We start from the raw sequence: 13208 nt of genomic DNA on the forward strand, positions 1-13208 counted from the left end.
TTTTTATAATGTTCCGTTTTGTACCATAGTGTTTTGTATGCGAAACTGTTTCAATCTCTCGTTTAGAGTTGGATTGTTTTGAATCGTATTGAAATGGTCTTGTTGGAAATAGATATAAATAGATAAATGGCCTTGACTTTTTAACTAAAATGAAATAACATGCCATTCAATATCGATATCTCGTCGTCTATTACACTTACCAAGAAAATCGTTGCAATATATGGTAGGTAACACTTTCGTTAAGATGCAATCCTGCACCAGGTGCAAGATGTCACCGGCTCGGATGCCACTTGTAGCGAGATGAAATATTTCCCCGTCGTTACATCAAATGTAAATATTATTTTATAACCCAAGGGAATCAATTTGTTTCACGTACATGAGCGGGATACGATACGGAAGCGAACGGCAAAGCAGCAAGGATGAATGTTGGTATCGGTTTGAAGGAAAGCTGTCTTACTGGCTGGCAAAGGAGGAAGCAATACGGCCAATATAGAATCGGTATCGCATTTCTTCAATCCCTTTTCTCTTTTTCCTCCAAAGAATTGCCACCAGTCTTCTTCATCCTCCTAATAGTGAAGCCGCTGCATACCGTTCATGTGAAGTTTCCTCTTTCAGGCATCAATCGTATTGAAGAAACCGCCGTGTTTGCACTTCAATTCGCATATCTGTTGAATTTTTATCACGAACTCAAAACGTAGGAGTGTTCTTCAATAATTTTTGTTCTCTTTTTAAGGGTTTCTGTGAGCTTTGCGTCTGAAGAGGGTGGAAAGGAATTATCGTCCTTTTCTTCATGTGGTCTTTAAAAATATTCTTGACGGTAAACTCGAAATCCACTATTTGAATAACATTTCGTTGAAAGGGTTGTTCCGTAAATAAGAGTTTCAAGCGGAACACTTTCCATTTACCATAAAACTATTGGAAGTAAATGAGTCATGTTATCATTATTATTATCATCAGTTGTTTGTCTCACAGCTTTCATGGAGGGAATGGATTTGAATGCGAAGTACCCAGGACTATGATGTGGGGATATTAAACGAGAAATGCATGTTTGAGCCTGGGAATTACTCCATTACCATTTCACATTTAACGAATCAATTAGGGACCATCTAATGTGCTACAAGCGATGCATTACAAACCAAAAGCTCATGAACAGTATCAAATCCCAGAAAAAGCTCATTTTGTGCATTTGTTCCTAACCTCACTTCAGTTACTCACGGTAGGGGATTCTGTTGTTGAATGAATGGAAATGGATTTTTGAACGCTTGGTGGCAGGTCTATTACTCCGTGACAACGGCTGATGATTGCAATTGCAGAACCTCAACACAAATGATTTTGTGTCCAAGCTAATGGAATGGAAATCGCTATCGCTACTCCATTTCGCTACCAGCATAAACGGTGAAGCGCACATAGTAATATCGGTATCGAAACCGAACAACATTTACAACTGCTGTGTGATCCACATCAACTACCAATCACTTCCAATCCAGATCAAACGAAATGGCATCGGTTAAGTACAAGTGCAATGCTTGTAGAGGAACATAGTTTACATTTCGATTCATTAAAACACTTTGCTTAGTTCAGATGTTCCATAAAATATCGGAAAGTTTTGAATAGAAATTCTCGAAGTACAGAAAAATACAAAAACATGTCTAGTTCACTTACAGGGTTTTACACTTTAGTTCAGACTGGCAGCACACATTTTTTGACACGCCGCACTCGATTTCTTGTCGCGAGCGCACATTTTTGAATGCAAGCACCGGATTTTTGATCGGGAGCATTTAATTTCAACAGCCAGACGCTTGAAAGCTTTTCGACCGCATGTTTATAACCCCCCTTGTGAAAGATTGGTTTGAGTTTGTAGCATTTGTTTATATGCAATATTGTTTGTTTTTTTAGTTACTTGATAAGTTTTGGTGCAAAATATGTTTAAAAAATTGTGAAATGGTTTAAAAAACATGTATTGGATAACGTATTTGAAGAATTATGCCCGAATCGCTCTAATTCTATGTATGCAACAGATTTATTTAAATGTACAGCAGTGGATCCTTGGAAATAAACCTATGTCCATAGGATTGGTTCAAAATTGTGCTAACCGACAGAATGGCGGCAGATTTCTAATCTTCTCTTGAGCTATTCACGGACATCGGTGTAATCATTTTGCGTAAACCTCATATATTCCCACGAAATACTGCTGCTGCCAACAATAGTGTTGTGTGTCATTAGACAGGTACGTAATTGTTCGTCCGAAATTCTCTAGCTCACCCACGATCTTGTTTACAGGTATCACACAGGTATCACAACGTGTTAGGAACACACATTAGGAACACATTTAGAGCTACGCAAACAAATTAATTGGAAGCACACAGTGAACCTAAAGAAAATTAATACGATTTCAAGCTATGCATTTCTTAATATTTAATGGTGTTATAAGCTCAATAAACTTTATTAAATCCTCGATTGATGTTTAGCATTTCTGCAATATCTTTGCCGGATGCACCATTTTCGTACGCTGTAACAACACGGTTGCGATCTTCGTCAGATGTAGTTTTGTTACGGCGTCGAGGTACAGCCTCCGATGTATCCAAGTTTGCTGTAGGATTATCATGAACAGAATTATCTCCTTGTTGTATTGCAAGGATAAAATACACAGTACCTCTTTGAAATGCGTAACTCTAAATGTGTTCCTAATGTGTAACACGTTGTGATACCTGTGTGATACCTGTAAACAAGATCGTGGGTGAGCTAGAGAATTTCGGACGAACAATTACGTACCTGTCTAATGACACACAACACTATTGTTAGCAGCAGCAGTATTTCGTGGGAATATATGAGGTTTACGCAAAATGATTACACCGATGTCCGTGAATAGCTCAAGAGAAGATTAGAAATCTGCCGCCATTCTGTCGGTTAGCACAATTTTGAACCAATCCTATGGACATAGGTTTATTTCCAAGGATCCACTGCTGTACATTTAAATAAATCTGTTGCATACATAGAATTAGAGCGATTCGGGCATAATTCTTCAAATACGTTATCCAATACATGTTTTTTAAACCATTTCACAATTTTTTAAACATATTTTGCACCAAAACTTATCAAGTAACTAAAAAAACAAACAATATTGCATATAAACAAATGCTACAAACTCAAACCAATCTTTCACAAGGGGGGTTATAAACATGCGGCCGAAAAGCTTTCAAGCGTCTGGCTGTTGAAATTAAATGCTCCCGATCAAAAATCCGGTGCTTGCAATCAAAAATGTGCGCTCGCGACAAGAAATCGAGTGCGGCGTGTCAAAAAATGTGTGCTGCCAGTCTGAACTAAAGTGTAAAACCCTGTATTAGTTCAGTTCAATATTATAGACTTTAGCAGTCACGATTGAAGGCCAGCGCAAAATAAAACTTCCAAATCTGATTGAGCGGTTTTCAATGGATGGCTAACTACGAAACGACACGTTTAGGAATGCATTCAGCCCAACTTCCAGTTCTGCAATTCTCGATGCATTCAGCCAAGCGTGACACAAATCGGACGCAAAATTGGCTGACATTAATGAGACACACGAAGGATAAAATAACACATCCCGCCGGAATACCCATGAGTTGGGAGAAGGCAAAAGGGAATTGAAGCAATCACCGTTTTCACATTTTGTAAATCACGACCAAACGAGGTCGGGTTCATGTGTTGGGTATAAATAATTTATTCGGTCAAAGAACGTGACAGGAATGGAACCAACCGTTGCGCTGTACAGATAGAACGTGTAAAAGTGAATTTAGTAGTGAATTAATATAATTTTGAAGCACCTAAGACATTGAAATGCCGTTGCCTTAATTACTGGATAAAGAGTGAGTCAAACAGAACTCACAGTAGTAAATGTTGTTATACAATTCTGTGTGGAAACTTACATATAATTTGAGCTCTTTCAAACGTTCCTTTCCAGATGCAATCAGCAGTGTTTCGCAGCCGTAATCGATTTTTGTGATATTTCGAACCGAACGAATTCTGCAAAATCAATTTCAAATATATCCCTCGCTTTGCTTTTTCTCGGATTCGTATGAAAAATCGTGACTTTCGCTTTGCTTTTCCTAAACACCAAGGCGGTGTTGCCTTTCTAATGTAAAGCTGTTCATGAAAAGCTGTTTGGAATGGAGAAACATGCTTACACATACCAGAAGGATATTCAGGGTTAAATGGGTTAATGGATTTATGATGAAAACTTTTCGTCCAGTAATGCTGGCCAGTGCAGTAGGAATGTGTTTCTTCACAAAGTTACAGTACCGCAAGAAGACGGAGATGCCAAAAAGATGATTCAGACAGTAACGCGTAACCATACTTTTGATTCCAATCAATACTCCACGCACATTTTTCAATTCTTGGACGGATATTGCCCAGCGGGTACAATCCGTTCTTGTTGGCTTGAGGACGTTCACCGCAAAGTTATGCTTTCACAACACACAACGCCACGCACCATTGTGACCTTTAGGTAATATCAAACGGTATCAATTTACGACTATGGACGGAATGCTCCAATAACCCTTGTCTGACGTCGGGTTTCATTCTTGTTGCGTGCTTTTGTGAAGAAAACAACAAAACTATCCCGGAAAACGGCCGACCCAAGCAAACGATCTCTTTGCGGCACAGGGTCTTGAGTAGTTGTCGATGCCTTCTTGGCCAGGGAAGGCGGACAGGCCTTTGCTCTTCAACAAATAACCATAAAATGTAAACAAAATTATCTCCACAGCTTGCATCGTTTTCGTTCCGTACCTCCAGATGCCTATTTCTCAGCCACCACTATTGCATGTGCTCAAAGAAAGGTTGAGTGCCGGTAGATATAGTTATAGACATCTTCAACGATGCTTATGGGAGGCTTTGAAAGCTGGTTTAGAATTTTCTACGGCAGAACGTCTTTCGTTCGCAGTATTGTAGAACAAGCAGCCCTTTGCTAATGCGTACATTCAGTGTTTTCTCATCAGAACGTTGCAACTCATAAACATTGGCCACAAGTGCCTTTCGACTTTTAACAATGCGAGCTAAACAGGCTTGTAAATGAATTTCAACACCTACCCGCACAACATTCGACATTCACTGTTAGCAGGTGATCAATTCGGGCGTGTTTCAGAGGAGATATTTCCGTTGTGGTTATTTGAATGATGGAAAAACTTTATAACGTCAGAACGTTCGGCGGATCTGGAATGAGAACGAAAAGTTGTATATTAATAAGAATCCAAATTATAAATAATGTATAGGAAATTTAAAACAATTTTCTTTTTGTAAAACTTGAAACTCGGTTTAGATTGAAATGCAATCAGGACCTAAACGCACCAAACATATGAACAGAACTTCAACACTCCTGAACAAGTCCTGTTTTCTCGATATTGAATCCGAGCGAGAAGGAAACCTGAGAGAAGAGTGAGATGGTCGCGCTGTTTCGCCTGTGCGAGAGTGAACTGAGCTGCATCGTTAGCTGCAGCGAGGAAAGGACGAAAGCTCATGTTTACAAACGTGAGATCGCTTCTCACTGCAAAACGCTCATACGTGAGAACATTCGTTCAGGTGACCAAAACATTGACATTCATTTATGTTTTCATAATCATAATTTTCTAAGGCGACTACAGTTCGATCAAATGATAATGTTCATAAAATTTGTGTTTCGTAACCATTTTTTGCTTAAAAATAATCATCGATTAGCACTTTGCTGTTTTGCGCATTAACTTATAAATATGTATCAACAACTGTAAAGAGAAACCATTGTTTGGAGTTCTAAACAAATATGACAACAATGTCGCCCATTCCAACACACTGTGCTCTTAAATGGTCACAATCCAAGTCTACAAAAGTTTCAATCATTCGTCTAAAGTCTGTTGAATTTAAGATGAGTAAGTTGTGTCCTTTTTGACGGCGGCATAAAACCGAAACGTTCGATCAACGCGAAATCGTCGTTTCTTGTTAATCGAATTTTAATGACCTCAGTATCAGTGATGCTCATCGCTGGTGATTTCTTGAGGCGTTGACTTTTTTGTACCCCGGAGCATAAACATGAACATGTGACAACTCAAGCTTCCTCCCCGACACACATTTCCGCGATTTCCTTCATCGCTTGAGGTCATGTTGGTAAGTACGGGTAGAGATCCTGTCTGTTAAGAGAAGGCGTTTAAAGTTGCGCGAATTTTCGAGAAAAGCACTGAGCACGGCAGGACATTCAACACAACAACAACAACAAAATGCAAAATTTGCCCTCCCATCGAGATACTGGAGGCGCGAATATGGCCGCACAAGATAGAGATAAAATTCAAATTTATGCTCCACTCCAACTAATGAAAACGGCATCACAACAGGACCCGTTCCTTCCTGTCGCACTTCCAGAACCTTCTGACGAGTGGGTGGGTGTGTACGTGTTTGTTGTTCCAGTTCGATTGTCTTCCGGTCAGCAACGGACCATGTTTGGCGTGGGAATAGGATCGATCTGTTACGGTGTGGTGGTTTTCCTTTTCCATTCGCATTCAACGTACTTTTTGTGCGATTCTTGACCCACCGCACTGCATGCTTCAAACCGCAACGTGGCTGGAAAGGAGATAACAAAAGTTGGTTGACATAAATTCGCCCTCCTTTCTATCCTTTCGAATCCAAACACATTGGACTGTCGGCCACTGTCGGCGTCTAGCTGCGCCATTCCGACCGGAGCACCGAGGTCCACATTGTGAATTTTACGTTTCTCTCCTGTTGGTTGGATGTGGTAGGAAAAATACTCGGTCCAGATCTGTGCGTTCGGTGGAAATTACGATCCAATCCATTCGCTGTGGCTTCTTTTACAACTTGGTCTGATGAACTGCAATGGACGTTTTCCTCTCAAAGGTTGTGGAATGCCTTCGTAATACTGATAGATATCGAAGCATCAGGTCGTAAAGAGATTCTTAATCCATTCGCTTAAACATTATGTGGCGGGATTAAGCTCATTTGCCATTTGCATTAAGTTTCATAATTCATTAGTTTAACGTTCATCCAGGCTTACCACATATCGAATGGAGTCTAACTTATCTATCCAGAGCACATCATTCGAAACATACTCATTAGTAGTTTTGTGTCTAAAAGAGACACATTTTCGCGACATTTCAACGACTTTCAAAGAACGCCTCTTGATGTTCCGCCACATCCCACCAAGACACAATTGTGGTGTTCCGTTGGTAATGCGGAAACGCTTGTTTTAACTTGCACTACATCGTGTCTAACACACCATCAGTATTGTCTATTTCGGATCACATCCATGACACTGCCTTCAGGTGTACGAACCAGCGAAACTTCCTGAACCGAAGCGAGGAACTTCTTGGCGAATCGAAGCATCTTGAAAACCGACGCCCTCGGGGTCTTTTGGGAGGATTGCGAATGCACATCGAACAAGCGAGTTTTAACGAACGAAATTGAATCAATGAAATATGCATCGTTCAATGAACGGGAAGTGTAATTCGATCGATGGTTTGTAGGACTTGGGTTTCAAGAAAGAGACACACTGTACTGGGAGTTCTAAATTAATTTGAAACAAAGTTTCGATCGGAATCGATTCTCGTTCGCAAAACGATAATGATTTTCTCGCGCTCAAACCATACTCTATTTAACCATTCTGATAGCAAGCTCGAAATAGTGGTTTAACGGAGGTTTAATTTATTTTCGAACAATAAAGATTCGACTCTTGGATAAATGAACTATGCCGCGATTATTATTTTACGAAATTCACCCTGAATTATAAATTGCTTCGTTAATAGCCGTGCTTGGTGAAACATAATTTACCGCTTCTAAACAAAAGTGAACCGTACACTTTAGTGTATAAATATTGTTCCTCCCTCAGCTCCAATTAACACGCCCGTAGCGAACGATCCCAAAATCCTAGTCCAAGCAAATCGTTCGACCCAAAACAATCCCACGGATCCCACGGAAGCAGATTGTGCTGACGAGCGTTTCATTATTTTCCGCCGTAAATGCCACACTATTTCGGAAACCGTTCAACTTTCCCACCAAAAACTAACGAGACGCTTAATTTATGCTCATGAATATTAAACCGATCAATTTTCCCACCCAACCATTTGCCTATGGGTGGATTGTAGTAGTAGCTCTGTTTGCTAACGTTGTCTGTAGCTGAAGCCTGATCAGCTGAAAACTAAACCAAACTGTGTGCTCAGTCAACTCAAACCATCGCTTGTTCGACAGGAAGTCATCTCCGCTGGTGGACTGGCGGGTGATCCATCTGAAAGTTAAACGACTAAACGATTGCTTCGGGAAGGGATATCGTTGATATGATGCGTTAACAATCAACACGTTAGCAAATTTCCGTACGGATGCGTTCCCAAGACCGAACCTTTCGACGCACAGACAAACAAGTGAAAGATTACGATATTGCTCCCTGGTGTGATGTAATATATCGAAAGGCAGGAAGTTTGCACGGTTCATCGATCATTTAATGCAGCGTAGAAAATGAAGAAACACTTGGGATGTCTTTGGAGAGTAACGTAGTTGTAGTGGAGATGTTCCGATTAGAAGGTTTACTAAAAACAACATTCCGGGGGGATCGTTGAATGAGAGAAAAAGTGTTAAAATTGGTTGGGACTTTACAAATTTATCACTTGTCCATTTAAAAAATCAGCTTGTTTCAGACGATTAACCATTGCCAAACAAACTCATTTAATCTAGGATTTTTCAAAAATCTATAGTAACTGTGTACAAAACACATTGGATTCTACTAAATGATAATGTTGGTTACCAACACTCCAGCGGAATCACTTTCAATTAACTACAACTTGATCTAAAACCATCCAGGATTTGGCGTACCATACAACTCCTACACCTTAAGTTAGAACAATCTTCGGCAAACCGCCTTATTTTTCATCTGTCGCTTGCCGTTCCAGCAACTAAACTAAAACTATTTGCTCCGCTGAACTTGCTCCACTAGACCCGTGTCTCTGTCATGCACGTTATCCTCAGCTCCAAATCCCATGGGTCGATTAATTTAACTTATGACTTTTCCATTTCTATCCATTCTCTTGCCCAGCACCCTGTTCACCAGTTTACCAGGATGATCGAACTACTGATTGTCTTTTGTGGGCTACCAGTTCTGGCAGATGCGCAAGAATTCTAATCCAATTCGAAGTGTGTAGCATTAAAAACAAGTCTACAGAAACCAAACCCGTTGGTGGCGGTGTGGTAGTAGAGTCAGTTCCCACACAACAGCTCCGATACCACGGTCACCACCGTACGCAAGATTGACTATCCAGCAATGGACAGATAAAGAGTAAAGGAGAGCCCGCAATGGCGTAAGTCCACCCCGGCGTTGTAGTGCCCAAAAGGAAGCAGCAGCAGCAGCACAGTAACCATATGACGTGAGACAGTAGACACTATTTTCCTCTCGATTAAATTTAACCTTTCCCTGTCCACCGGCGCTTGCTGTGGGTAGATAATTTCATTTTACAAGTGTCCCGAAGGACAATAAAGAGCGGTGTGATTATAAGATTCTCCAACGCCCAGAGAGCTGCATTTTAACTCCGGCGAGCTGGAACGGTACGCCAGTTAATGGGACACAGTTTGTGCTTTCGGATGTAGTTTTAATTAGTTTTATGGCATGTAAGCCCTCGTACAGCTGGCGATGCCAGATTGTTTGGCAAATGGGACATTATCGTGTCAAATAGTTTTCAACACGTTTAAAGAAGGGGTTGTTTGTGTTGGAATACCGAACAGCACTCACATCCCCATCACCTGCCACAGCGTTCATGACATACAGATGATAAATGTGTGTTATATCACCTGAACCTTATATCACCTCAGATACTTAAAGAGGATTTATCCAATTTTCACCTAACCAACAAAATAACTTTGTGATTTCGCTTTCCAAATGATTGTTTACTTTTTCCTCGCTCGTCCGACACAAACACTAACTCTATTGGTCCCATGGGCATGTAAGGTCCGGCTACGGTGTAATCTTGTCGCTCCTGCTCCACGGCGCTTTCCTGCTGAGCTGGCAACTCCACCGATTCTGGTGCGCAAGATTCTATTGGCACAGATTCATCGCCAGGTTTCGTTTGTTCTGAGCTGTTCGTTTCGACGCTTGCTTCCGGTTCATTAGTCGCCGGGGAACCGTACCGACTGTGCAGCATGTCAAGCTTCGTCGTGAGACTGCTGCCCCGTCGCATGGTTTGATTCATTTGCCTCAGCAACTTTTGACTTTCGTTCTCGAGCCGTCCAAGTCGCTCGGCCCGTGCCGATGTGTACTCACGTTCTTTGTCGGTGAGACAGGACAGGTCTACCGTGGGGCTCGTTTGGGCCTCTCCCGAGCATCCAGGCACGGGAGACGATTCCGACTGACGAGCGATGAACCCATTGTGGATCTCATCGATCTGTGCCGCTATTTCGGTACCCCGGTGGACCGTTCTGGAAAGCCTATTGCGGAACTCCTTCGCTTCGCGCTCAAGCCGCTCCAACCGCTCGGCACGTCTCTGCAGGTATTTCTGTTCGTCTTCGCTCAGCACTACCTGGTCGTCGGGCTGATCTACGGCGCTGCCCGTTCCTTCGTGCTGTGCTGCTTGTGGATCTTCCGCAGGGGATGCCGAGGGCGTTGGTGACGAGTATCGGTCCAACCTGGAATTGAGTTCGGCCATTCTTTGCAGACGTGCTTCCCGTTTCCGTTGGAACAGTTCCTCACTCGATAGCTCCCGATCGGCGTCGGGGTGTGACGATGCATCCGGTCCGGCGAGGCGTTCCTGCGTAACCGAGGATTCGGCACGTTCGTCCATTACTGCCAACTCCAAACACTCTAGCTCCTCCTCACTCAGCTCACTTGCACTTTCGTTCTCGCTGTACTCGCCCTCGGCGTTGTCGTTCCCGGTGCCGGTTCGCTCAAAGTCCTGCTCCTCGCCATCATCGTCCTCACCATCTTCGTCCTCTTCCTCCACTTCCTGTCCTGCCTCGGCTAGGTTCATCAATCGGAGAAACATGTCCTGGGCCGATTCCTTCTGACCCGCATCATTGTGCCTTTTCTTGCCCTTCTTCGAGGCCGACCTACGCTTCTTTCGCAATACCACAGGAATTTCCTCCTGCTCCGGACCTGCTTCATCTTCCTCGTACGGGAAGATGGGCAAATCTTCGATCTTTTCATTGCAAAACTGGTTCGCTCGTTCGACATTCTCCAGCGATTTCATATCGGACTCGCTGTGCGCCTTTCGCAATACACGTGCGACGGCGAAATGGTAGATATTGGACACCGACCTACTAACGAAACATTTATCCAATCGTCCAACCATCTGGCTCCATTTGTCAGACTCCAATCCGGTTCCACCGTAGACCGGGCACGGCTGATTAGCCAAACTTGACTTCCGCTGCAAGTCCTCCTCCTCGTCGGACGGCTGTTCGTCACTGTAGCCACTTTCGCCCGAGTTATTCAGCGAGTCTTGCTTTCGACGTGCGGCAAAGTTTAATTTAGCTGTACTGAAGCTATTCTAGCTACTAATTTGTTGGTTTGCAGCCAAATTCCGTGAATAATTTATTCTTCCTAAAACAGTCAATGCAGTTTACCTATTCGTGTGTTTAATTTTACATCGAACAACCTATATGCAATTACCTCCTGAAGTTAAATTAGATTAGCTACTGCCAAGCGTCCATGAGTTTCACGACATCAAAGCGCATCTGAATTCTCAGCAGCGCCTTCAAAGTGTGTCAAAAGCGGAAAAAGCTCAGCGTAACCACCAAAGCAAAACTTTCTACGGTCAATCCTGGCGGTGGTATAGGTAGAACCGTAAATGTTATCTAAACTGACCTATCCTACCCAATTTTGCTGCTGTGGAACGGGATCCATCTGCAATTCTGGCTGCTTGATGAATAATAAATAATGCACAGTTCGCTTCGAGCTTGTGTTTCATACGCCCTGCTGCTTGGCCACATTGACCGCAATGCGCTCCGATTTTCGGCCACTATCGAGAGCTTCCATATAGGAAGTCGCAACCCTTGGAAGGACGAGAAAGCCGGGACCGTCGTGCGGGGATGAGATGAGTTTGCTGATTCATTGAAACCGTATGCCCGTCCGTCCACCCGGGGGCCTTCATTGTACGGTGACATGTGACGCAAGACTAGACGTTAGAAATTCATAAAGCTGTGAAATAATTCACGGTACGTGAGACTGGCACAGTTATCGCCACCACGTCGAGGTGCTAGGGCACGGGCCAATGCAGTTTAAAATTTTACATTCGTTTACCGAAAGGGAAGCTGTCAACGGGGTCAGACTGCAATCAGCGGTATTTCACGGTGAGTTTCGCATAAATAAATCACCAGTTCGTAAATCAGATTTATGGCCACAATGAATAGGATTAATGGAATAGTTTCATGTGTCGCTTTCTCTTCTTGTCGCACCTTATGATAATCCCGGCCAGATTGTTGCTGTGTACCAACGGAGCGTTTGATTAGACGTTCCGGGGAATAGAATGACACTAAAAATGACACTGAAAGAGTTGGTGCTGATAATTACAGCTTGGTGGATGTCCAAATGATGACGCGATATTCATCATAATGACTGAGGAATTCAATTTTCCAAGGCATTTTTACCCAGAATTTCGACGATACGAAAGATATGACTTATAATAACATCTAAAGGTGGACGGATTTGTAAACTTTTCCTAATAGTATCACCCACCTCATGGAACTCCTAGAATCGAACATTGAAAATCACTGCTTTTTGTGGGTGTTTTTTCCTTGGCAGTTTGTCCCTTCCGCTTGCAACATCGTTGATGACAAACGTTGAATAGGAAAATATCAGCGCAGGATATGCCGGCCGGCCATTATGCTGCTGGTCATGGTGACTCTCGTCGGAAGTCATTCACGTTATCTCTTCTTTTTGGAGCAAAGAATTTCATTTAGCAGAGGCGGTTACCACGCACCGTCCGGTCTCGAATGGCATCGTAATGATAATTTCGGAAAATATCATTTCATCTTTCAACGGGGCTAATGAATACCTCGATACGGCATCATGACGGTTGGCCACTAATGGACATCGGATATTTGAACTAGGAACTGGAGATTGATATTGATATGGATATTTCACTGTGGTTAGTTTGTGATAGTTTGTGTGTCCAAATATGTAACAGAAATATGGTTTATTGATATATTTCTGTACCATTTCAAAAAGTGACCACAACAGCAAAAAGTGAGCTATATTTGTATTCTTCACGATCAGATGAGTACAC

The 13208-nt window shown here is 42.5% G+C and overlaps 1 protein-coding gene across 1 annotated transcript; it reads right to left on the minus strand.

Moving 5' to 3' along the window:
- Nucleotides 1-5158: 5158 nt before the first annotated feature.
- Nucleotides 5159-11959, minus strand: LOC128300433 (uncharacterized). Its single transcript, XM_053036480.1, has 3 exons — nt 11894-11959; nt 9884-11426; nt 5159-5184 (listed from the first exon to the last, which is right to left on the minus strand). The coding sequence occupies exons 1-3, from the start codon at nt 11957-11959 to the stop codon at nt 5159-5161; spliced, it is 1635 nt and encodes a 544-aa protein (XP_052892440.1).
- Between the last annotated feature and the right edge of the window lie 1249 nt (nt 11960-13208).

This window comes from Anopheles moucheti, chromosome 3, assembly GCF_943734755.1.
Source record: "Anopheles moucheti chromosome 3, idAnoMoucSN_F20_07, whole genome shotgun sequence".
NCBI classification, from domain to species: Eukaryota; Metazoa; Arthropoda; class Insecta; order Diptera; family Culicidae; genus Anopheles; species Anopheles moucheti.

Bases quoted from the DNA above. Each gene is read 5' to 3' on its own strand.
- LOC128300433 (XM_053036480.1), bottom strand. From the start codon at position 11,959: ATGGAAGCTCTCGATAGTGGCCGAAAATCGGAGCGCATTGCGGTCAAT. The intron at 11,427-11,893 runs GTATGAAACACA...GCACGTCGAAAG, and splicing joins ATGTGGCCAAGCAGCAGGGC to CAAGACTCGCTGAATAACTC. The intron at 5,185-9,883 runs GTAAACAATCAT...TTCTCATTCCAG, and splicing joins GTCGGACGAGCGAGGAAAAA to ATCCGCCGAACGTTCTGACG.